The sequence below is a fragment of the Salvelinus fontinalis genome, chromosome 10, assembly GCF_029448725.1.
Source record: "Salvelinus fontinalis isolate EN_2023a chromosome 10, ASM2944872v1, whole genome shotgun sequence".
Lineage (NCBI taxonomy): Eukaryota > Metazoa > Chordata > Actinopteri > Salmoniformes > Salmonidae > Salvelinus > Salvelinus fontinalis.
The window spans coordinates 24,507,109-24,534,774 of record NC_074674.1 but is presented as its reverse complement, the minus strand read 5'-3'; the positions used below and the strand labels follow the sequence as shown (position 1 = coordinate 24,534,774).

At 42.6% G+C, this 27,666-nt stretch overlaps 1 protein-coding gene across 1 annotated transcript in view; it reads right to left on the bottom strand.

Annotated features, from left to right (window-relative positions):
• Window positions 1-27,666, bottom strand: part of LOC129863850 (whirlin-like) — a 131,870-nt gene that overhangs the window by 56,867 nt on the left and 47,337 nt on the right. Inside the window, exons 2-3 of the mRNA XM_055936182.1 lie at window positions 13,874-14,092; window positions 13,348-13,473 (exon numbers count right to left, since the gene is read on the bottom strand). Of these exons, the coding sequence (XP_055792157.1) occupies window positions 13,348-13,473; window positions 13,874-14,092 (345 nt within the window). The remainder of the gene's footprint in view (window positions 1-13,347; window positions 13,474-13,873; window positions 14,093-27,666) is intronic.

Genomic DNA, 27,666 nt, shown 5'->3' with positions numbered 1-27,666 from the left:
ACACAATGATGTACAATGCATTCGGAAAGTATTAAGATCACTTTTTCCACATTTTGTTACGTTACAGCCTTATTCTAAAATTGATTAAATCGTTTTTTTCACACAATACCCCATAATCATTTTTGTATTTAAAAATATCTGTGTAGATTGATAAGGGAAAAAATGTATGAATAGATTTTAGAATACGGTTGTAACGTAACAAAATGTGAAAAAGGAAGGAGTCTGAATACTTTATATACAGTGCCTTCGGAAAGTATTCAGACCCCTTGACTTTTTTCACATCTTGTGACGTTACTGCCTTATTCTAAAAAGGATTAACTAAAACTATTTCCTCAGCAATCAACACACAATACCACATAATGACAACGTGAAAATAGGTTTTTAGAAATGTTTACAAATTTATTAAAAGCAAAAAACAGAAACACCTTATTTACATATACATATTCAGACTCTTTGCTATGATACTCGAAATTGAGCTCAGGTGCATCCTGTTTCCATTTATCATCCTTGAGATGTTTCTAGAACTTGAATGGGGTCCACTTGTGGTCAATTTAATTGATTAGACATGATTTGGAAAGGCACACATCTGTCTATATAAGGTCCCACAGTTGACAGTGCATGTCAGAAAAAACAAACAAGCAATGAGGTTGAAGTAATTGTCCATAGAGGATTGTGTTGAATCACAGATCTGGGAAAGGGTAGCAAAAAATGTCAACAGCATTGAATATCCCCAAGAACACAGCGCCTTCCATCATTCTTAAATGGAAGAAGTTTGGAACCACCAAGACTGAGTAATCGGGGGAGAAGGGCCTTGGTCAGAGTGGCCAAGAACCAGATGGTCACTCTGACAGAGCTCCAAAGTTTCTCTATGGAGATGGGAGAACCTTACAGAAAGACAAAGATCTCTGTAGCACTCCACCAATTAGGCCTTAATGGTAGAGTGGCCAGACGGAAGCAACTCCTCAGTAAAAGGAACATTACAGCTCGCTTGGAGTTTGCCAAAATGCACCTAAAGATTATTAGACCATGAGAAACAAGATTATCTGGTCTGATGAAACAAAGATAGAACTCTTTGGCCTGAATACCAAACTTCACATTTGGAAGAAACCTGGTACCATCCCTACGGTGAAGCATGGTGGTGGCAGCATCATGGTGTCGGGATTTCTTTCAGTGGCAGGGACTGGGAGATTAGTCAGGATCAAGGCAAAGATGAATGGAGCAAAGTACAGAAAGATCTTTGATGAAACACTGCTCCAGAGAGCTCAGGACCTCAGACTGGGGCGAAGGTTCACCTTCCAACAGGACAAAACCCCTAACCACATAGCCAAAACAATGCAGGAGTGGCTTTGGGACAAGTCTCTGAATGTCCTTGAGTGGCCCAGCCAGAGCCTGGACTTGAACCCAATCAAACATCTCTGGAGAGACCTGAAAATAGCTGTGAGCAACGCTCCCCATCCAACCTGACAGCGCTTGAGAGGATCTGCAGAGAAAAATGGAAGAAACTCCCCAAATACAGGTGTGCCAAGCTTGTAGCAGGTTTTTTTTACAGGTTTTTAGGACTCCTTGCTCGCACAAACTTTTTCAGTTCTGCCCACACATTTTCTTGAGGTTTGATTGAGGTCAGGGATTTGTGATGGCCACTCCAATACCTTGACTTTGTTGTCCTTAAGCCATTTTGCCACAACTTTGGAAGTATGCTTGGGGTCATTGTCCATTTGGAAGAACCATTTGCGACCAAGCTTTAACTTCCTGACTGATGTCTTGAGCTGTTGCTACAATATATCCACATAATTGTCCCTCCTCATGATGCCATCTATTTTGTGAAGTGCACCAGTCCCTCCTGCAGCAAAGCACCCCCACAACATGATGTTGCCACCCCCATGCTTCACGGTTGGGATGGTGTTCTTCAGCTTGCAAGCATCCCCATTTTTCCACCAAACATAACGATGGTCATTATCGCCAATCAGTTCTATTTTTGTTTCATCAGACCAGAGGACATTTCTTCAGAAAGTATGATCTTTGTCCCCATGTGCAGTTGTAAACCGTAGTCTGGCTTTTTTATGGCGGTTTTGGAGCAGTGGCTTCTTCCTTGCTGAGCGGCCTTTCAGGTTATGTCGATATAAGACTCGTTTTAATGTGGATATAGATACTTTTGGACCCGTTTCCTCCAGCATCTTCATAAGGTCCTTTGCTGTTGTTCTGGGATTGATTTGCACTTTTCGTACCAAAGTACGTTCATCTCTAGGAGACAGAACGTGTCTCTTTCCTGAGCGGTATGATGGCTGCGTGGTCCTATGGTGTTTATACTTGCGTACTATTGTTTGTACAGATGAACGTGGTACCTTCAGGCGTTTGGAAATTGCTCCCAAGGATGAACCAGACTTGTGGAGGTCTCTAATTTTCTTTGAGGTCTTGGCTTATTTCTTTTGATTTTCCCATGATGTCAAGCAAAGAGGCACTGAGTTTGAAGGTATGCCTTGAAATACATCCACAGGTACACCTCCAACTGACTCAAATTATGTCAATTAGCCTATCAGAAGCTTCTAAAGCCATGACATCATTTTCAGGAATTTTCCAAGCTGTTTAAAGGCACAGTCAACTTAGTGTATGTAAACTTCTGACCCACTGGAATTGTGATACTGTGAATTATAAGTGAAATAATCTGTCTGTAAAAATGTGTTGGAAAAATGAATTGTGTCATGCACAAAGTAGATGTCCTAACCGACTTGCCAAAACTATAGTTTTTTAACAAGAAATTTGTGGAGCGGTTGAAAAACGAGTTTTAATGACTCCAACCTAAGTGTATGTAAACTTCTGACTTCAACTGTACATGTTTAGTTATTCACTCCGCAAGGCTATCAAACATGCTAAACGTCATTACAGAGATAAAGTGTAGTCGCATCTCAACGGCTCAGACTAGAGACATATGTGGCAGGGACTTCAGACAATGACGGACTACAAAGGGAAAACCAGCCACGTTGCTGAGACCGACGTCTTGCTACCAGGCAAGCTAAACATCTTCTTCGCCCGCTTTGAAGATAACACAGTGCCACCGATGCGGCTCGTTACCAAGGATTGTGGGCTCTCCTTCTCCGTGGCCGCCGTGAGTAAAACATTTAAACGTGTTCACCCTTGCAAGGCTTCCGGTCCAGACGGCATCCCAGCCGCGTCCTCAGAACATGCGCAGACCAGCTGGCTGGTGTGTTTACGGGCATATTCGATCTCTCCCTATCCCACTCTGCTGTCCCCACATTCTTCAAGAGGGCCACCATTGTTCCTGTACCCAAGAATGCAAAGATAACTGAACTAAATTACTCCCGCCCCGTAGCACTTACTTCTGTTATCATGAAGTGCTTTGAGAGGCTAGTCAAGGATCATATCACCTCTACCTTACCTGCCACCCTAGATCCACTTCAATTTGCTTACCGCCCCAATAGATCAACAGACAATGCAATCGCCATCACTCTGCACACTGCTCTATCCCATCTGGACAAGAGGAATGCCTATGTAAGAATGCTGTTCATTGACTATAGCTCAGCATTCAAAACTATAGTACTCTCCAAGCTCATCAATAAGCTTGAGTCCCTGGGTCTGTACCCCGCCCTGTGCAACTGTGTCCGCCCCCAGGTGGTGAAGGTAGGAAACATCACCTCCACTCCGCTGATCCTCAACACTGGGGCCCCAGAAGGGTGCATGCTCAGCCCCCTCCTGTACTCCCTGTTCACCTATGACTGCGTGGCCAAGCACACCTCCAACTCAATCATTAAGTTTGCAGTCGAAACAACAGTAGTAGGCCTGATTGCCAATGATGACGAGACAGACTACAGGGAGGAGGTGAGGGCTCTGGGAGGGTGGTGCCTGGAAAACAACCTCTCACTCAACGTCAATAAAACAAAGGAGTTGATCGTGGACTTCAGTAAACAGCAGAGTGTGCACCACCCTATCTGCATCAACGGGACCGCATTGGAGAAGGTGTAAAGCCTCAAGTTCCTTGGCGTACACATCACTGACAAACTGAAATGGACCACCCACACAGACAGTGTGGTGAAAAAGGTGCAACAGAGCCTCTTCAACCTCAGGAGGCTAAAGAAATGTGGCTTGTCATCTAAAACCCTCACAAATTTTTACAGATGCACAATTGAAAGCATCCTGTCGGGCTGTATCACCGCCTGGTATGGCAACTGCACCGCCCTCAACCATAAGGCTCACCAGAGGGTGGTGCGGATTGCCCTACCCATTACCATGGGCAAACTACCCTCCCTTCAGGACACCTACAGTACCCAATGTCACAGGAAGGCCAAAAAGATCATCAATGACAACAACCACCCGAGCCACTGCCTGTTCACACAGCTATCATCCAGAAGGCGAGGTCAGTACAGGAGAATCAAAGCTGGGACCGAGAGACTGAAATACAGCTTCTATCTCAAGGCCATCAGACTGTTAAACAGCCATCACTAGCACATTAGAGGCTGCTGCCTATAGGCATAGACTAGGACTCACTGGCCTCTGGAATAGGCATAGACTAGGACTCACTGGCCTCTGGAATGGAACACTAGTCACTTTAATAGTGTTTACATATCTTGCATTACTCATCTCATATGTATATACTGTATTCTATACTATTCTACTGTATTTTAGTAATTTAATGTTTATATATCTGCCATTACTCATCTCATGTGTCTATACTGTTTTCTATACTATTCTATGGTATCTCATTCACCTAATAATGCTTACATATCTTGCATCACTCATCTCATATGCATATGCTGTATTCTATACTATTCTACTGTATCTTAGTCTATGCCGCTCTGACATTGCTCGTCCATATGTATATAGTCTTAATTCATTCCTATTTAGATTTGTGTGTATTGGGTATATGTTATGTAATTTGTTAGATATTACTGCATTGTTGGAGCTAGAAGCACAATCATTTCTCTACACCCACAATAACATCTGCTACTCACATGTATGCGACCAATACAATTTGATTTGATTTGATTATTGTGTGTAGATTGATGAGGGGAAAAAACTATTTGATCCATTTTAGAATAATGCTGTAACGTAACAAAATGTGTAAAAGTCAAGGGGTCTTAATACTTTCCGAATGCCCTGTAAACCCTTGATTGCTGATGCTATGTACTGTCCATTGAAAGGCTTTGAAGCCACCGGTCGGCCATATTGGCACTCCTCAATAGGATCACTTCTTCATAGGAATGAATAGAATTCTACACTATTTCAATGAAATGTGTCAAGGACAAAATAACATGTATTTAAGTATTTTTTTGTTGTATGTATTTTTATGTATTTTTTCCCTTGTTTTATGTTTAGCTCACATAATATAATTTCAAAGTATACATTAAGGTGTCGGTAATAGAATAAACGAGTCAAAAACTAATGTAGACAATCATAGCTTCCAAAATCTTTTTTACAATACAGCGCCCCCTGTTTGTGATCCAAATCTCACTGATGTTGTGGTAAAGTTTTTTAAAAAGCTGTTTGCATGATTAATTCCTATGCAAATATGTGTCCTACTGTGTTATTAAAATTTAAGAAAGTTATTAGAAAACCTAAACATTTAGTTCTTAGAGTTTTTAAAATATTTTTTACATTTTACCCCCAATTTTGTGGTATCCAATTGTTAGTAGTTACTATCTTGTCTCATCGCTACAACTCCCATACGGGCTCGGGAGAGACGAAGGTCGAAAGCCATGCGTCCTCCAAAACACAACCCAACCAAGCCGCACTGCTTCTTAACAAAGCGCGTATCCAACCCGGAAGCCAGCCGCAACAATGTGCCGCACCGTGCACTTGGCGACCTAGTTAGCATGCACTGAGCTCGGCCGCCACAGGAGTCGCTAGTGCGTGATGAGACAATGATATCCCTACCGGCCAAACCCTCCTTAACCCGGACGACGCTAGGCCAATTGTGCGTCGCCCCATGGACCTCCCGGTCGCGACAGAGCGAGCCTTAGACCACTGCATCACCCAGGAGGCCCTCGTTCTTAGAGTTTTAAGAAAACTAAATTCACAGCATTTAGAGAATGTTATTTAATTACTATTAAATTACCTATAATTTCCGTTCTCAGATCATTAATAAAACCTCCAAGAAGAACGTTTAAGAAACCACAGTTAAACATTCTCAGATCCTCCATGCAATCTAAAAATAAACATTCCCAGGACAGGCAACATATTTACTTCTGTTCTCAGAATGTTTTAAAAAATTTAAGTTTTACCTGTCAGGAAACGTGTTGTTTCGTTCCCACAACCAATGTGAAGCCAAAAACATACGTTCAACTTCCAAGGAACCAAATGTGCTAGCTGGGTAGTCTATTCCATTCTGTTTTTGCAGTGATTTTTGGAATGAAGGACACTGTGTATAATAATATTCGGAAGTATTTCAAAATGTAAAAAATTTAATGGATTGAAGGCCTCCTCCAGGGTGAATGACAGCTTTAATCAACATATCATTAATCTACAATGTCATAGCAATTAGAGGTCGACCAATTAATCTTAATGGCCGATTAATTAGGGCCGATTTCAAGTTTTCATAACAATCGGCATTTTTGGACACCGATTGCGGCTGATTTTAATTTTTTATTTTTTTGAACCTTTATTTAACTAGGCAAGTCAGTTAAGAAAACACTCTTATTTTCAATGCCTAGGACAGATTTTTACCTTGTCAGCTCGGGGATTCGATCTTGCAACCTTCCGGTTACTAGTCCAACGTTCTAACCACCTGCCTTACATTGCACTCCACAAGGAGCCTGCGTGGCAGGCTGACTACCTGTTACGCCAGTGCAGCAAGAAGCCAAGGTAAGTCGTTAGCTAGCATTAAACTTATCTTATAAAAAACAATCAACCTTAACATAATCACTAGTTAACTACACATGGTTGATGATATTACTAGTTTATCTAGCGTCTCCTGCGTTGCATATAATTGATGCGGTGCCTGTTAATTTCTCATTGAATCACAGCCTATTTCTCCAAACGGGGGATGATTTAACAAGCGCATTTGTGAAAAAAGCACTGTCGTTGCACCAATGTACCTAACCATAAACATCAATGCCTTTCTTTAAAATCAATACAGAAGTATATATTTTTAAACCTAAGTATTTAGTTAATATGCCTGCTAACATGAATTTCTTATATTTAGGGAAATTGTGTCACTTCTCTTGCGTTCCGTGCAAGCAGTCGGGGTATATGCAGCAGTTTGGGCCTCCTGGCTCGTTGCGAACTGTGTGAAGACCATTTATTCCTAACAAAGACAGTCATTAATTTGCCAGAATTGTACATAATTATGACTTAACATTGAAGGTTGTACAATGTAACAGCAATATTTAGACTTCGGGATGCCACCCGTTAGATCAAATATGGAACGGTTCCGTATTTCACTGAAAGAATAAACGTTTTGTTTTCGAAATGATAGTTTCGGATTTGACCATATTAATGACCTAAGGCTGTGTGTTATTATGTTATAATTAAGTCTATGATTTGATATTTGATAGAGCAGTCTGACTGAGCGGTGGTAGGCAGCAGCAGGCTTGTAACCATTCATTCAAACAGCACTTTCATGCATTTGCCAGCAGCTCTTCGTTGTGCTTCAAGCATTGAGCTGTTTATGATTTCAAGCCTATCAACTCCCGGGATTAGGCTGGTGTAACCGATGTAAAATGGCTAGCTAGTTAGTGGGGTGCGCGCGAATAGCGTTTTTATCGGTGACGGCACTCGCTCTGAGACCTTGAAGTAGTTGTTATGCAAGGGCCACGGCATTTGTGGAGCAATGGATAACGATGCTTCGAGGGTGGCTGTTTTCGATGTGTTCCTGGTTCGAGCCCTGGTAGGGACAAGGAGAGGGACGGAAGCTATACTGTTAAACTGGCAATACTAAAGTGCCTATAAGAACATCCAATAGTCAAAGGTATATGAAATACAAATGGTATAGAGAGAAATAGTGCTATAATTCCTATAATAACTACAACCTAAAACGTCTTACCTGGGAATATTGAAGGCTCATGTTAAAAGGAACCACCAGCTTTCATATGTTCTCATGTTTTGAGCAAGGAACTTAAACGTTAGCTTTCTTACATGGCACATATTGCACTTTTACTTTCTTCTACAACACTTTGTTTTTGCATTATTTAAACCAAATTGAACATATTCATTATTTATATGAGGCTAAATTATTGATGTATTATATTAAGTTAAAATAAAAGTGTTCTTTCAGTATTGTTGTAATTGTCATTATTACAAATAAATAAATAAAAACAAATCAGCCGATTAATCGGTAGCGGCTTTTTTGGTCCTCCAATAATCGGTATCAGTATCGGCGTTGAAAAATCATAATCGGTCGACCTCTAATAGCAATAGGAATAAACCCAAGATGACATACTCAATGGTGCAGAGCGACATCCCAACATGGATTTAAAGACACCATATGGATTTAAAGACACCATATGCAACCCAAATGACACCCTATTCCCTATGTAGTGCACACATTTTGACAAGGGCCCAAATGGCTTTGGTCAAAAGTAGTGTGCTACATAGGGAATAGGGTGCCACTTGGGACACATCCACCTCCATTCCGTAGAGGGGGCAAGGGGGAGATGGACGGCCCCCTTGGCCTGTGTACTACGCCTGTAATAACTCCATCAGTCAAATTGTCGGGCCCAGCGGGCTCCAATGGGTTACCAGACCTAGACCCCCCTATCCCCACAAGAGAGTTGGGTCTCCTGCCCGCTGGCCTCTTATAACCAGCCCACAGGGGGCCATTACAGAGCACTGGGCTGGAACATTACAGAGACACATTCACAAAACACCATGGACTAGAATGATTATGCACATCAAGGTTGCAGCATACTGTATGGATGCATGTCGAATACCTCATTTCATATGGTCGGTACCGATGATTGCTATAAGGTATCAGTGAAGTGGGTTTGTGTTGGTGTCTGTGTGTTGTGTGTGTGTGTGTGTGTGTGCATTGTTTTCGTGTCCATCGCGTGTGTGTGCGTGTGTGAATGCCGTGCGTGTCCGTGTGTGTTGACTTATGCTCCCCGAAACTCGTCATAAGCGCGTGTGTCTCAGCACCACGATACCAGGTTTACATTGTAGCCTAGTGCAATCTCCCCCGTCAACAAAGGTACAGACGCAACACATCAGACAGAGACATGGATATATTTAGATCCTGCCATCCTGCCTCCCCTTTGTTTTTCATCATGGCCTACTGTGCAATGTATACACGCTGCTCAATAGAATAGAGGACATGACAGGACTATAGCCATTTCACCATTTCAATATATTCAGGTGACATTCACCTTCCCTATCAAACCACATCAAACCACCATGCATCAAAACTCAGAGGTAAAAAAAACTAGATGAAGATTTTTGAAAAACCTGAAGAAGCAAAACAATCTCCTCAAGAACACAGGCAAATTGGCTTTAAGATGACATTGAGGCATAAGAAAAAAGCAAGAGATGGATTGATTGAGGGAGACGGAGAGAAGTAAACAGACAAGTGTCTGGAACAGAGCAAAGTGAGACGGATGAAGAGAAAGAAACCGAAGTATTTTCCCTTGAAGCCCCACTCAGATGTAATGATGATGTTGAGACAAGCGTCTGGAACAGAGCAAAAAGAGACAGATGAGGAGAAAGAAACAGAAGTCTTTTCCCTTGAAGCCCCTCTCAAATGTAATGATGATGTTGAGCCTTTGAGCCTCCTTCTCCCTCTTTCTCTCCATTTCTATCTCTCCCTTTCCTTCTCCGTCTACCTCTCCCTCTTTTTCTCTCTCTTCTCTCTCTCTCCCAATCCCTTCAGGGCTTCAATAAAAACACCCCGACCAACCACAGTGTCATCATTCTCTCAAACCATCCCTCTCTAGCTCTCCCTCTCTTTTGCACAGTCTCCATTTCCCTTGGGAGGGTTTGTCAGTCGCTAACAACACAGAGGATCCATATCCTGCCCTAAGTGTGTGTCTGCGTCCTCTAATAGGGGGCTGTAGAAGTGCCTGCTTGGCCAGTGGGTGTCGAACAGGTGCAAGACAAGCCATTGATGGGAGTCTGATCCTTCAGAAGGAGTGTCCACACTCCAACTATCCTTCCTGTCCCTTAGTGACCTAATGTGTGACAAACTGCTCGAACACACACTGAAATAGAGCACCAGCAACTGGTTTAGATACAACCTTACGAGTTAGAAATTACCAGTAGGAGACAGGGATACAATTCACACACACCAAACTAGAGAATAGCGGTTTCATGGTACTAAGACACTAACACCATTTACCACTTTTATTCAAAGTGACTTAAAGTCATGTGTGCATACAGTTTACATATGGGTGGTCCTGGGAATGAAACCCACTATGCTGGCATTATAAGCACCACGCTCTACCAACTGAGCTACAAAGGACCATGATGATATTGGGGAAAGTCCCAGGTGAGGATTGTCCATTGGTGGATATGCCCAGTTGCTGAGTTGTGATGGAGGACAAGAGTTTACAGATACCTTCTCAACCTGCCCTCCTAGGAACAACTAAGAAGTTCAGAAATACTGTTTGTAGGTTCCCCTACCCTAGGTAGGCCAATGATTGGCTGGAAGAGGTCAGGTGACTCAGGAAAAGTGTTCCAGAAGCTGAGCTGTGAATTGAAAGCCCATCCCCTCAGCACCTCTGCTCTCTGCAGAGTAATAAAGCTAGGCAGAGTTGAAAGCCAGCCTTAAAAGAGAGGACTTTCTACACAGCCCAATCACACACCTGAGCTGTTCCCTTCCCATTCAGACAGCTGGTGAGTCTAACAGCTCTACAACAGGAGTCTGAATGGTCTCCACCCACAGCAGTGGCAGTTCTAGCTTGTATGGCTCCCTGGGCGGTGGAAATCTGTCCTTTGGTCTGATGAGTCCAGATTTTAGATTTTTGGTTCCAACCGCCATGTCTTTGTGAGACGCAGAGTAGGTGAACGGATGATCTCCGCATGTGTGGTTCCCACAGTGAAACTTGGAGGAGGAGGTGTGATGGTGTGGGGGTGCTTTGCTGGTGACACTGTCTGTGATTTATTTAGAAGTCAAGAGACACTTAACCAGCATGGCTACCACAGGATTCTGCAGCGATACACCATCCCATCTGGTTTGCGCTTTGTGGAACTATAATTTGTTTTTAAACAGGACAATGACACAAAATACACCTCCAGGCTATGTAAGGGCTATTTGACCAAGAAGGAGAGTGATGAGTGCTGCATCAGATGACCTGGCCTCCACAATCATCCAACCTCAACCCAATTGAGATGGTTTGGGATGAGTTGGACCACTGAGCGGAAAAGCAGACAACAAGTGCTCAGGATATGTGGGAACTACTTCAAGACTCTGGGAAAAGCATTCCTCATGAAACTGGTTGAGAGAATGCCAAGAGTGTGCAACGCTGTCATTAAGGAAAAGGGTGGCTACTTTGAAGAATCTCAAATATAAAATCTATTTTGATTTGTTTAACACTTTTTGGGTTACTACATGATTCCATGTGTTATTTCATAGTTTTGATATCTTCACTGTTATTCTACAATGTAGAAAATAGTAAAAAATAAAGAAAAGTCCTTGAATGAGTAGGTGTGTCCAAACTTTTCAGAGGTACTGTATATTTTCACTACACAGCCAAAAGTATGTGGACAACTGCTCGTCGAACATCTCATTCCAAAATCATGGGCATAAATATGGAGTTGGTCCCCCCTTTGCTGCAATAACAGCCTCCACTCTTATTGGAAGGCTTTCCACTAATGTGGAAACATTGCTGCAGGGATTTGCTCTTATTCAGCCACGAGCATTAGTGAGGTCAGGGCTCTGTGCAGGCCAGTCAAGTTCTTTCTCACCGATCTCGACAAACCATTTCTGTATGGACCTCACTTTGTACAAGGGTTGCATTGTCATGCTGAAACAGGAAAGGGCCTTCTCCAACATGTTGCAACAAAGTTGTGAGCACAGAATCATCTAGCATGTCATTGTATGCTGTTTGTATGCTGATTTCCCTTCACTGGAACTAAGGGGTCTAGCCCGAACCATGAAAAACAGCCCCAGACCATTATTCCTCCTCCACCAAACTTTACAGTTGGCACTATGTATTTGGAAAGGTAGCGTTCTCCGGCATCCGCCAAACGCAGATTTGTACGTCAGACTACCAGATGGTGAAGCGTGATTCATCACTCTAGAAAACCCGTTTCCACTGCTCCAGAGTCTAATGGTGGACAGCTTTACTCCACTCCAGCCAACGCTTGGCATTGCGCATGGTGATATTAGGCTTGTGTGCAGCTGCTCGGCCATGGAAACCCATTTCAACCGAGGATAGATGTTTACACGCTACGTGTTTCAGCAGTCGGCAGTCTCGTTCTGTGAGCTTGTGTGGCCTACTACTACGAGGCTGAGCTGTTGTTCCTCCTAGATGTTTCCACTTCACAATAACAACACTTACAACTCTACCAGGGTGGACATTTGACGAACTGACATGTTGGAAAGGTGGCATCCTAGTCACTGAGCTCTCCAGTAAGGTCATTCTACTGCCAATGTTTATCTATGAAGATTACATGGCTGTGTGCTTGATTTTATACACCTGTCAGCAACTGGTGTGGATGAAATAGCCAAATCCACTAATTTGAGGGGTTGTCCACATACTTTTGTATATGTATATATATATATAAATCATCTTTACAATAAAAAAAACAAGGTGACCCCTGAAAGCCAAATGGAGATGTGTAAATTAAACGTGCATTCAGATATATTACTAGTCTTAATATTACTGTACCATAGACTATGCTGCAGCAAATGTATCTGTCACAAGACAAAAAGTTAACAGCTGATGAGATGATACATGCATTGTGAACTGCATTCCATATGAGATGCGCTGTCTCACCCTGAGCATTGATGATTGATCATGTAGATAGCAGAGCAGAGAAGCCCGTAGAGAAGCCATATTTAGACATGGCATATCATTTACCAGTTCCATTTCATGTCATGCTGTTCATAGAAATTATTTATTATAATTATATTTCTCACTGTTATTTATCCAGGGAAACGGGAGTGGGTTTGGACAGGAAATCTCTTTAAATCTTGGTGACCCGGTTCCCGCTATTAAACATTAGTCTGTGCACCTGATACCCACTGCAGAGAATATAGATAAAACAGGGAGCACAAAGTAGAGAGGAGGGAATTGATACAGAGAAAGAGACAAGATAGAAAGAGAAAGAGAGAAAAAGAAGAGGGAGAGAGGAGGAGAACTGCCCAGAACAGTATTCAGCACCATGGACAGGTCTAGTGACCTCAAATGTAGTGCACTATAGAGAAATGGTGCCATTTGGGACTGAACCCACATCAGTGGTTACCTTGAGTCCTCCACACTCTGCAGCAGAGCCCCGGTCCACTCCTGTGATGTAGATCCCCAAGGCATACTCTGCCCCTCCCCGGATCATCAGACCCAGCGAACGGCCATCGTCCAATACCAAGTTCACCTGACAGAGAGAGGGGGAAAGAGAGGGGGAAAGGGTGGGGGGTAAGAGAGAGAGAAAAAATATGCGGATTCCAGCATTGTCTAAGATTCTGAACGCTGTGTGTTTTTTACAGTGAGTTGAGCAGCTATTGTGGCTATTGTTGGGGAGTTATTATTGGCTAAGCAGAGCATTTGTCGCAACAATAAAACATTATGATCCATGTGAAGGCACTGAACAGCTGGCATCTGGAAACACTATGTAAACGCCCAACACTAAATTACACTAAACTACGGCATTTTCAGAGGCCAGCGATATTATGGATGGACTCTATCTGGGTGGGTACTTGTGTGTTCAGTGATCTTTCACCCTGCCAGCCAACCAACTGGGGAACGACCGTGTGTGTGTTTGACTACCGGCTCACCTTCTTCTCGTCTCCCTCCTGCAGTAGCTGCATGTTGCTGCGTCGCTGGCTGTCGTTGCGTCTCAGGGTGGCACTGCGGTGCTCTGGGAGGTCAGGGGGAGGGGTCACACTGCGACCCTGAGGGTCCACCCAGGTGTACACATGATTAGTGACATAACCACCCGGGATACGCCCCACCGACCGCACCCACAGGGACAGCTTCTTACTGCCCTTCAACACCTAGAGAGAGGAGAGGAGGGGTGGAGGAGAGAGGAGAGGACAGGGTGGATGAGAGGGGTTAGAGAAAGAGAAGATAAAGTCAGATGAAAAAGTAAATATTTCACAAATCATCCAAATCATCCATTCATACATGAGCCAGCGCTTCAAAGCACAATGTACACACAGATCCTTCTGGTAATCAATCATGCCCGCATGCACACAGTAACGCACACATTTGCTGAACTGAAAAAAGAACACGAAGTTGTGCCTCATTGATTTCTGATAGTCTGCTGTAGATGCAGTCATATGTTTGTGCAGGGTGGTGACTGCATCAGAGTGTGAAAAGATCCTACTGTTTCTCTGTAGTACCGTCAGATCCTCAAAAAGCCATATATTTCAGACTGTTCTCCTACGGCTGTATGTAAAACGCATCTCAGAGCTAGGAGTGCAGATCCTAGATGTGCATTCCTACTCTGAGAAGATATACGAATACAGCCCGTTTTACAGAGAAGAAAATGGGTAGTCGGAGTACTAGGAGAGCTAGTCAGCTCCTAATACACAGAGTTATGCAGAGGCTTCAGGCCTCCTCTGAGAAAAGGGCTGAAAAACTCTTCTAAAGAGTCGACTTAGTGGATCGTTTGCTTTCCCCTGTGCATCTGGGAACCTCGCTCTCCAACCAAGGTGAATGAATTGAGACTGCAAACTAAAGGGAAAACCAAATTCAGCAACTCTTGGAGGACAGTGGGAGTTGATAAAAATTGCTTCTTTATTGTTCGAAGTCAAACCGTTTCGGTCATCTGTAGCCTTCATCAGGGTTTGGCAGTAGACATTACATTGTGGGGGCTTTGATTGGGTCAAGATGGAGAGCAGGCAAAGCAATCACAGTTGCATATGAAAGTGCCATTACAAACACTTCTAAACTGATCAATCTCACCTGAATAATCTCGGTACCAGAACAAAATCTTGGGTTAGCTAGCTAGCTACCTCCATTCTGTCACCAGATATTACACCTGAAATTCCTATTTGGCACTAACATGATCAGTATTCTAAAGGGGGAGGAGATGGATATATAGAAATTGCCTTTATATTGTGTGTCTGTGAGTATGGGAGTAGATGTGTGTCTGTGGGCCACTTTGCCAAGTCTGTACTCCTGTGATTTATGAGATCCAACAGGCTCTCGCTCTCTCGTGGTGCGTGCCACCGTGCCTGGCGCAGAAATGTTCCTTTCCATTTACAGGAAAGAGAATAGGAAGTGGAAAATGAACTGTGTTTAGATTAAATGGAAATGGAAAGGGCTGAGAGAGTTTGGTAGAGTAGCACTTAGGAAGGACGGGAAGGGAAGAGAGGAGAAAGAGGGAAGAGGAGAAAAGGAGGGGGGGGTAAACTGTTCCCACTGTGAATAAAGGCACAACAGTAGTATAGAGCATTGCTGCTCTACAGTGGTCCTAATGTGTTATGTCCCAGCAGGAAAGTGCTGACTGGGACAGAGCCTGATGAAGTGCATCAGTAAGGCCCACAGCTAAAGGACATAATGGCTGGTAACGGGAAATACAGGGAAAAAACAGGAAACGGTAAAGCCAGGTAATATACAGGCAGCAATCAGGCAAGAGCATAAAAAATGAAATCCCCCTAATGAAAATCCTGACTGCCCCATTCTATATGTACATGCTACACTACCAGTGTGTGTGTGCGTGTGCGTGTGCGTGTGCGTGTGCGTGTGCGTGTGCGGTGTGTGTGTGTGTGTGTGTGTGTGTGTGTGTGTGTGTGTGTGTGTGTGTGTGTGTGTGTGTGTGTGTGTGTGTGTGTGTGTGTGTGTGTGTGTGTGTACCATAGAGCTACAATACACCTATTCTTTAAAATAATGTAATCTGGGGAAGTAATGGTGTATGTGTGTTTGTGTGTCTCAGATAAAGGGGTTGTGGTAGGGACCATTGGGGTTCCACATTGAGCTTCCAGAAGGGACCATGGATTTTATGCCACCAAGAGAAAACGGTCTGCCCTTGTTTCCCAGCGTAACAGCTTTTTAGGGGGCTACAGTGTCGTTCTGGCTCCTATAGTGAAAACACGGCTAATTGGTCCTGGTAATTGGCTGCGCTTGGCAGGTTCCTTTAACCGGCATACACACATGAGCGCACACACATTGACGCACACACACACTCACTCACTCCGCCACTCCCTGTGTATTTACCGCTGTGTCCAAAGGGACCTATAAAACAACTGAGCGCTGAAGGGGAACAGGGGGAAACAGCTCAGTGCTCAGACACATGGGTGATGAGAAAGGGGAGAGAGAAGTACTCTCTGCTGTCGTCTGAACATCTCTGCCTGTGATTGGAGACCATTCAGACCCCTGTTGTAGGGCTGTTGGATGAGAAAGGGGAGAGAGAAGTACTCTCTGCTGTCGTCTGAACATCTCTGCCTGTGATTGGAGACCATTCAGACCCCTGTTGTAGGGCTGTTGGACTCACCGGCTGTCTGAGTGGGAATGGAACAGCTCAGGTGTGTGATTGGGCGGATGTCTGATTGTGTGTGCATGTGTGTGGGTATGTGGTAAAGTTAGATCTTAACGTTAACAGTGACAGGGGAACACAAACAAAGAGGTACCAAAACACAGCACATGTAAACAAACAAACAGCGTTCATTCATTAACCCAAGAAGTAATTGGATCTTTTCTGGAAGTGGCGTGTGTTCAGAATGTTCCAAATGTCATTACACGATAAAGAAGTCAACAAACGGGAGGGGGGAATATACCTGAATGGTTGGCCAGAAAGAACATTTGTTTGAATTAGTCACAGTGCAAGTCGGCAGGCAGTCCAGTTGATGTCGTCTACATGGATCAATTAAGCATTGGCACATTGACCAAAGTTATATCTACCATATTCCCACAGAACAGACCTGTAGTAGAGGTCCATCTGAGTGAGCGTGATGATCCACAGTATATGCCCATGTGCCTGTCAATGGAGGCAATCCCCTTTGCAAATTTGTGTAAGGTACGAGAGTCATGCATGAGTACGCATGTGCATAACACATTTTTGACAGTGTCAGCATTTCCCTCAAGTCTTGTGCTCACTCTACGGTGTGAACATGTCTTTAAGTGTGTGTGTGTGTGTGCCTGTGCCTGTGTGCGCACATGTTTGGTGTATACAGGATCTGTTTTTTTCCATGCTAACGCTAGATAGACTGAAGTAAACCCTTACAGCCCCTTGACTTTTCAACCACAGAGACCACTGAAGTGTTCCAATGCCTTGCAAAGCAGACACTTAAAATCCCTTTGAAGTATCACTACACCCATTTACTACAAAGATACAGGTGTGTTTCCTACCTCAGTTGCCGGAGAAGGAAAACGCTCAGGGATGTCACCATGAGGCCAATGGTGACTTTAAAACAATAGCTGTGATAAGAGAAAACTGAGGATGGATCAACGACATGGTTTTTACTCCACAATACTAACCTAAATGACAGAGTGAAAAGGAGGAAGCCTGTATAGAATAAAAATATTCACATGCACCCTCTTTGCAATAAGGCAGTAAAGCAAAACTGAAAAAAATGTGGCAAAGAAATACATTTTATGTCCTGAATACAAAGCATTTAGGATTTTAAAAAAATGGAATAGAGCTAAGCACAGGCAAATTAAAAAAGAAAACCTGGTTCAGTCTGCTTTCCAACAGACAGTGGGAGACAAATTCACCTTTCAGCGGGATAATAACCTAAAAACAAGGCCAAATATATACAGGAGTTGCTTACAAAGATGACATTGAATGTTCCTGAGTGGCCTCGTTACCTAGTTTTGACTTAAACCGGCTTGACAATCTAAGGCAAGACTTGAGAATAGCTGTATAGCAATGATTAACAACCAACTTGACAGTTTGACCAATTTTTTAAATAATAATGTGCAAATATTGTACCATCCAGGTGTGCAACACTCTTAGAGACTTACCCAGAAAACCTCACAGCTGTAATCACAACCAAAGGTGAAGCATGTTTTCACTTAGTCATTATGAGATATTGTGTGTAGATGGGTGAGCATACATATTTTTTTTTATCCATTTTGAACTCAGGCTGTAACACAACAAAATGTGGAATAAGTCAAGGGGTATGAATACTTTCTGAAGGCACTGTAGATGGATGGATGAAAGACTGACAAGGTGTAACAATGTACGCTGAGAGTTGGGAAGCAAGTTCAGGGAGAGAATATATTTAATTAATAAATGAACAAAACAAGAAACACGAACAACACCCCGACATGAAACAAGAACAATGACGACTGGGGAAGAAACCAAAGGGAGTGACATATCATAGGGCAGGTAATCAAGAGGTGATGGAGTCCAGGTGTGTGTCATTATGCGCGTAATGCTGGTGACAGGTGTGCATCATAACGAGGAGCCTGGTGACCTAGAGGCCGAAGAGGGAGCACACGTGACACAAGGCCATTCCCAGAATTATTGGACTAGAGGCAACAATCACAAGGAGATACTGTATCTACAATGCAAGCAGCTCCCTGACTCCCCAGCCATCTCTCTCTCTCTCTAGTAATCCATCCATTCCCCCAATCCATCTCTGTCTCTCACTCTGCCACTCTCTCTTATCTCAATTTTCAACCCATTACAGTTTTTCTCTTGGGTCTCGTTCACTCTCAACTTGTACAACTAATGTAGCCCCATAACGCATTTGGTTTATCGTCACAAAAATATTTACACACAAGCATTGTGGAGAAAAAGCTAAATGGTTGTGTCAACATTTTTGCGCAGACAAACTCTCTGTTGTACTACAAACTTATCAAATCAAAGTTTACTGGTCATCAGTTATCAGTTGTATCACAACCATTGTGTTAAATGCGTTGTACATCAGTTGTACAATCTGAGTGTGAACAGGCCCTCTGTCCTTCAGGTTCACTATAGCAACAATTCCATATACAGGATATTATTCTCAGAGCCGTCAGTATACAATCTGTAGCTACAGATAATATAGCATCCTCTTTGCAACAAATCCCACACTGTATCTCAGGAAGATAAAGAAATGATCATTGTAACAATGAATCATAAGTAACTGATAAGCAACTGACTATTAAAACATGCCCTTGAGCCTGAAGCTATGTAGATAGGATACTTAACTGTTTGAAAGCCAGAGGGTGAGTATGAGTCATTAAACCATATGGAAGAGATGTGAGAAAGGGGGCCTGAGAATAGTTTGATCCGGCCCCTGAGTGGCAGGACTGAGGGGCCCTGCCGGCCCCTTCCTCGAATCCTTCCCCCATTAATCAACCTCCTCCCATACCTTTCCTCCTCCCCCGCTCTATCTCTCCTCTATCGAGCACCACATATCTCAGCGGTTGTTATTTACAATGCATCTTCCAGGCCAGAGACGCCCCAAATGTACTCAGAGAGAGAGAGAGAGAGGGATGGAGAGAGAGGGGTAGAGAGAGAGAGAGAGAGAGAGAGAGAGAGAGAGAGAGAGAGAGAGAGAGAGAGAGAGAGAGAGAGAGAGAGAGAGAGAGAGAGGGAGAGGGAGAGGGAGAGGGAGAGGGAGAGGGAGAGGGAGAGGGAGAGGGAGAGGGAGAGGGAGAGGGAGAGATAAAGAGAGAAAGGTGGGGTGGAGAAGGAGAGAGGGATGGAGAGAGAGCTGGCTGATGTAAGATTCAGCACCATGGACAATGAAATACCATCAGCACTTCTCTATCTGAATCTACTTCACAATTATACCGTTACTTACTGGCCCTTTAGTATCTATTAGAAACAAAAAAACGAAGTTTTAAGTGAGCAGTAGGCATTGGTCTGAAGCCGAAAAAGAAAGGAAATTCACATGAGCATCACAATGCCAACTCCACCCATGCTCTACCAAGGTTTTCCAGCACACAGCTTTGACTACTACAGTAGCTCTGTTATTCTACTGTACTTCAAACAATGTGTATGCCGGTTGCTTAGGATTCAAACCTTCTCAAACAGCATAATTCATACTCTTCGAGGAGGTGCTCCCACAATAACTGTGATTTGTACCGCATACAACTATTGGATTCTTCATACACCACACTTAATCCCATTCCACTACCTTTTTATATATATATTTTAATTATATGAAAACAATCTTTGCTTTTATACTTACAAGACCATCATGCTTGATTGAGTGAGCTGTTTTGTCTTGTAGTAATGTGGCGCCTGCCTTAAACCTTTTTATTTAACAATTCATTTTATAAAATCTTTTTGCGGTCAGTAGGTGCCAAACATAACACCAGGTGGTGGTTTATTGGACACAGTCACTCCTATATAGAGGTCTACAGAGCCTGTCTGTATTCCTGATTTCTGTAACCGTTAGCTTACGTGTGATATTGACATACACTCAGAAACATTTGCTTTGCAAACACAGTCATGTTTAATCAGTTGCTTTGCTGATCAATGGGCAGTTTATTACCCCTGTCAAATTAATATGTAGCTTAACGTTACGCGTGTATTTGTATTAATTTTGCAATAAAGACGTTGACCCTACAATAATAAACATTTACAATAGGCCAATATCTAAAAATACATACAGCCTAATGATATCATATATATAAATATAATATATATATACACACTGCTCAAAAAAACAAAGGGAACACTTAAACAACACAATGGGACTCCAAGTCAATCACACTTCTGTGAAATCAAACTGTCCACTTAGGAAGCAACACTGATTGACAATAAATTTCACATGCTGTTGTGCAATTGGAATAGACAAAAGGTGGAAATTATAGGCAATTAGCAAGACACCCCCAATAAAGGAGTGGTTCTGCTGGTGGTGACCACAGACCACTTCTCAGTTCCTATGCTTCCTGGCTGATGTTTTGGTCACTTTTGAATGCTGGCGGTGCTTTCACTCTAGTGGTAGCATGAGACGAAGTCTACAACCCACACAAGTGGCTCAGGTAGTGCAGCTCATCCAGGATGGCACATCAATGCGAGCTGTGGCAAGAAGGTTTGCTGTGTATGTCAGCGTAGTGTCCAGAGCATGGAGGCGCTACCAGGAGACAGGCCAGTACATCAGGAGACGTGGAGGAGGCCGTAGGAGTGCAACAACCCAGCAGCAGGACCGCTACCTCAGCCTTTGTGCAAGGAGGAGCACTGCAAAATGACCTCCAGCAGGCCACAAATGTGCATGTGTCTGCTCAAACGGTCAGAAACAGACTCCATGAGGGTGGTATGAGGGCCTGACGTCCACAGGTGGGGGTTGTGCTTACAGCCCAACACCGTGCAGGACGTTTGGCATTTGCCAGAGAACACCAAGATTGGCAAATTCGCTACTGGCGCCCTGTGCTCTTCACAAATGAAAGCAGGTTCACACTGAGCACACGAGCACATGTGACAGACGTGACAGAGTCTGGAGACGCCGTGGAGAACGTTCTGCTGCCTGCAACATCCTCCAGCATGACTGGTTTGGCGGTGGGTTAGTCATGGTGTGGGGTGGCATTTCTTTGTGGGGCCGCACAGCCCTCCATGTGCTCGCCAGAGGTGGCCTGACTGCCATTAAGTACCGAGATGAGATCCTCAGACCCCTTGTGAGACCATATGCTGACACATGCACATTTGTGGCCTGCTGGAGGTCATTTTGCAGGGCTCTGGCAGTGCTCCTCCTTGCACAAAGGCGGAGGTCGCAGTCCTGCTGCTGGGTTGTTGCCCTCCTACGGCCTCCTCCACGTCTCCTGATGTACTGGCCTGTCTCCTGGTAGACCCTCCATGCTCTTATATATATATATATATATATATATATATATATATATATATATATATATATATATATATATATATATATATATATATATATATATATATATATATATATATATATATATATATATATAAATATATATATATTATTTGAGTAGCAGGACACTGTAAAGTCCATTAATCCACTGATGAGTATGAGTTAGGCTGTTTGAGAAGGTTTGAATCCTTAGCAACCTGCATACACATTGTTTGAAGTACATTATACAACGGGTGGGTCTAATCCTGAATACTGATTGGTTAAAACTGCATTCCTGGCGGTGTCTATTCCACAAGTTACCACCGGCTAAATCTATGACGTTAAAATGCCTATTTACTCAGTTCCATCTGACTGCGCAATCCACTGCCTCATTAGCCCAGCCAAGCAATTTATAAACTTGATCTCCACTATAAGAAGCATCCAGACATTATCTCACATTTCTTTTAGACTACCATTTGTTTTCAGCAGCGGAGATTTGTATAAACCTTGCTCGTTGCAGGCTGTCTCTCTGACATTTGCAACATTGTTTCAATATTCAAATTCGACCTCCAGCTGTCCCATTGTAATGGATGTGTTGGGAGTAGGGACGAGACAGACAGGCAGGCAGCGTTTCTCAGCCAGTCGAAATCATGAATCAGCTGGCATCATTTTTATGGATATAGACAAAGAAATGTCAATTGAAAAAAGGTAAAACGAAGTGCAGCTAGTCTTTCCAGGTTGAAGTGATTGTCTAGCTGTGTTGTTGGCCAACTCCTCTGAACAACAGTGTCCTGCCTATGAGGGAGCACATTTTTCTTTGCCAGGCGAAATCGCGCCTCATTAGCTCATTGTCACGGATGTATCCAAATAAATGTCACAAAAAAATAGCTGAAACAAATGCAAACACAGCTACTTCGCTGTTATTCTGACTTGACTGTAAGTTAGCCGTAGTTGGCTAGCTAGCAAGCAAGGGATAAGAACGTTGCCAGCGAGTATGACAATGGAACATTTAGAATGAATGATTGGGTTGCGTCCATAGATACAGAACAAAAAGACGGAACGACTGGATCGCGTCTCTATCAACCGAACTGAAAGAACGAACGACCAGCCGGCTTGGGTAGCAACCTTAGGTTTTTGTCGGGACTATATATTGTGGAAGGATGAAATAGTATGAATAAATTCATCAAAATAAAGTTTTTAATGAAAATATGTAAATCATTATTTGAGTATGTTGGTAACCTGATGTATAAAAGTGATAATGCCTTTGAATCCGGTGTTTGGAGGATATGCCTGTATACACAACCATTCAAAAGTTTGGGGTCACTAAGAAATGTCTTTGTTTTTGAAAGAAAAACTCATTTTTTGTCCATTCAGATAACATCAAATTGATCAGAAATACAGTGTAGACATTGTTAACGTTGTAAATTACTATTATAACTGGAAACAGCTGATTTGTAATGGAATATCTACATAGGCGTACAGAGGCCCATTATCAGCAACCATCACTCCTGTGTTCCACTGGCACGTTGTGTTAGCTAATCCAAGTCTATAATTTTAAAAGGCTAATTGATCATTACAAAACCCTTTTGCAATTATGTTAACACAGATGAAAACTGTTGTTCTGATTAAAGAAGCAATAAAACTTGCCATCTTTAGACTAGCAGAGTATCTGGAGAATCAGTATTTGTTGGTTTCGATTACAGGCTCAAAATGGCCAGAAACAAAGAACTTTCTTCTGAAACTCATCAGTTTATTCTTGTTCTGAGACACGAATGCTATTCCATGTGAGAAATGGGGGGGGGGGGGGGGGGGGGTCCAGACCGATGCCTACTTCTCACTGGTTTTTACACCAGAAGGTGTAATATATAATGTTATAATATAACATTATAACAGAGCGTAACACAGCAAAACGAGTAAAGTCAAAATATACAATAATGATAAATGAGAATAGAAATAATGTTGTTATTAGTATTATTTCATAGGAACAGCAGATTTTCCAGAGGGAAGTGAAAAAACAGAAATATAACAAGACAATTGAGAAAGCCCCTGGAAAATACACAAATAATTAACATGTAGCCTACCCATGAACTTTTTAAATAAATGATTGACTGTCACATCAGGTGGCTCGGAGAACAAGGCATGAAGTGGCACATCTTTTACTAGATTACTTGTAGTTTTTCATGTTGTCTGTCTGTAATTGTGTAATGGCTTGGTGCTGCCTATCTTGGCCAGGATGCTGTTGAAAACGAGATTTCAAATCTCAATGAGCCCTTCCTGGTTAAATAAATAAGACATTAAATTAACTGTTTGGTGTTCTGCACCAGCCGAGGACCTGTGCTACTTCTCCCCCTGACATCCTGCAGATGCTCAGATTTAAAGGTGGTCATCTGAATGTTTCCCGGAACAACGGTGTTCTTCTCTGATATCCAGCGGTGTAAAGTACTTAAGTAAAAATACTTGAAAGTACTACTTAAGTAGGTTTTTGGGGTATCTGTACTTTACTATTTATATTTTTGACAACTTTTACTTCACTACATTCCTAAAGAAAATTATATACTTTTTACACCATACATTTTCCCTGACACCCAAAAGTACTTAGCAGGACAGGAAATGTGTCTAATTCACACACTTATCAAGGAACTGTAAAGGTTCTGCTTTTCTTTTCTTAGTCAACCTTGTGTTCTTTTTCTTGGTGTTCTTGAACGTAGCCCTGTTTCTTTGTGTTCTGGAACGTAGACCTGTCGTTCATTTGTGTTCATTGATTTCACCTGTGTTCGTTTCTCACCTGGTCTCAGCAGCTCCCTATTTAGTTCAGTTCTTTCTGTTTGTATGGTTGTGAGGTATTGTTTGTTTTTGACGGACTGCCTACCTGTGTTTGACCATTGCCTGCGACCACGATACCTGCCTTCTGCGAAGGCTTAATAAACATCTGCCGCGCTCTGCCCGTGAATCTACAACTTTTTCTCCTTGAGTATTCATTACGAGAACATCCCTGGTCATCTCATGCTTCGTTTGTAAATGATGTCTGAGTGTTGGAGCGTGCCCCTGGTTTTCCGTAAATAAAAATAAAATGATGCTGTCTGGTTTGCTTTACATAAGGAATCTAATTAAGTATATTTGAGGAATTATATTTACTTTTGATACGTATATTTGTATTTTAAACCAAATACTTTTGGACTTTACTCATGTAGTATTTTACTGGGTGACTTTCACTTTTACTTTAAACATTTTCTATTGAGGTATCTTTACTTTTACCCAAGTATGAAAATTGGGTACTTCTCCCACCACTGCTGATATCACGCAGGTGTTGGACAGGCATTAGCTAAGAAAACTGGGTGCTAGCTAGGATTCCGGTACACAGCAGGTGGGATACTGTATATAGCAAGTTAGCTAACGATGGATAGGACACCGGGAGACAGTGCAATGCTTTCCCACAGTTATGTTAACGGCGAGGGCAGGCGGGATCGAAGGACACTGTGTTAGCTAGCTAGGAGGAGGTGGGAGGCGGTATTTAGCTAGGACAGACAGCGTCCTTCGCCCCGGAAGAACTCACATAATACTTGTATTTTCCTTTTTCATTTTAATCGCATAGACAATATCAAAAATGTCACACAAGCATGAAGATTGCGTACTCTACAGTGGGGGATTGCTTGTCACTACTTACCACAGCCACAAAGTCATAAACCCTGCCTATTTCTACCATTTGTCTTAAAATCTTATTTAAAACCTCAACCATAACCTTAACCACGCTGCTTACATTATGCCTAACCTTAAAGTAAAAGTTTTTTTTTCTCCCATGTATTTTACGATATAACCAATTCTGACTTTGTGGCTGTAGTAACTAATGGAAACCCTTCAGTTTCCATGGCGGTGATGTTAACAGATACACTACGAACCCAATCATGAACGCATTGTCTTAAATGAACAGTCTGGTGATGACAGGAAGCTTTTGTTGTTGTTCATTCACTCAGTACTGACTGAACATTTATTTCTCTTGCTTGGCTATTTTTCTGTTGCCTAAAACAGTTGATGTATTGAAAACAGTCACATAGCTAACCAAGTTAGCAAGCATGGCATTTTCTTTTGACTGCGCAAAGGTCACGCAAGCAAGCAAGCAATTAATGAATTTGGTGTTTTTCAACATGGGTGCACCCGCACCCCACTGTCTACTTTTTAATTGTATGGCGAATTCATGTTTTAGGGAATATATTGAAAAGTAACTTGATACTGAAAATTGCATTGACAAAGGAGGGAGTATACTGAATCAATGCACAAGGTAAGGGCTGCATCTTCAGCTAGCTATAGTACATTGCTTAGCAAGCACGATTGACTATCGCCCCGCAATGATGACATAAACACAATGTTATAGTGGCAACAACTGATAGCAAGACCCTACATCTGAAACTGCATTTATTAATAAACACCTTCAAATCAATGAGTAATAAACAGCCATAGTAACACACAATAACCAGCCTCTTCTAATGTGTCCAACAGACCGTAGATGACCGACATCAGGACTACTGGCCAGCAGCTTGCTTAACGAGCCACACTTCTATTACATTGACCTACATCAGTGGTTATGAGACTCCAAAGCTGCTTAAAGGCCAATGAAATTGTATGCTTTGAACTAAAGGAGAGCTGCTGGGCTGCCTCACAAATAGCGCCCTACACTCTCATAAAAAAAGGTTACAAAAGAGTTCTTCAGCTGTCTCCATATGGAACCATTTTTGACTCCAGGTAGAACCCTTTTGGGTTCCAGGTAGAATCATTTTTTGGTTCTACTTGGAACCAAAAAGGGTTCTTAAAAGGGTTCTCCTATGGGGACAACCAAATAACTTTTTAGGATCTAGATAGCACCTTTTTTCTAAGCGTGTATTCACTATACAGTGCACTACTTTTGACCTGTGCCTGTATGGCTCTAGTCAAATGTAGTGCACTATATAGTGAATAGGCTACCACAAGCACCCCTAAAGTGCTATGTAGCCCCTTCACTGCTGCATCAAATCTACCCAAGCACTCTGTTTATGCATGGATCCCAAAGAGTATTAAATGCTAGCCAAATGGATGAGTTCCTTTTCTTAGAAATGTGAGAGCTGATTTGGGGCCGCAGGTGATTGGGGCCGGCACCTGCCTGTGTCTCCTTTAATCAGAAACAGCGAATCAATTACAGTCTGTATGCTCCCAGACACAATAATGTACTGCCACACTTAAATGCACGCTGCACTCCCCCCACCGGTATCAGAAATGTGATGCTTTCAGAGTAATTATCGTCACATTTGCTCCGAACTCCATTTCACGGGTAAGAAAGGACAAATTGAGTCATACTGCCATCTGTTTCACTGCAGAACTGTTCATTCCAGGAAATGCAGAGCAGTGAGCTACTTATGAGGTGAAATGTTGATGAGAGCCAACCTATTCTCTCATTAGACATACTTAACCTGGACACAATCAGGTATTTCTCATCTCTCTGTCCACATTTTAGAATGGAGTGTGTTAGAAAAGCATGAATAAGATAAGGTGTACTTTATTGCCCATTTAACTTACAGAGAAGGGAAATGTATCTTTACATTCACAACCCAACCCCCAGAGACAGACACACACACCCTGCGGGTCTGGAAGAAATGGGTCAGCTGCACCTGGAGCAATTACATTTGAAGTCGGAAGTTTATATACACCCTAGCCAAACACATTTAAACTCAGTTTTTCACAATTCCTGACATTTAATCCTAGTAAAAATTCCCTGTCTTAGGTTAGTTAGGATCACCACTTTATTTTAAGAATGTGAAATGTCAGAATAATAGTAGAGAGAATGATTTATTTCAGCTTTTATTTCTTTCATCACATTCCTAGTGGGTCAGAAGTTTACATACACTCAATTAATATTT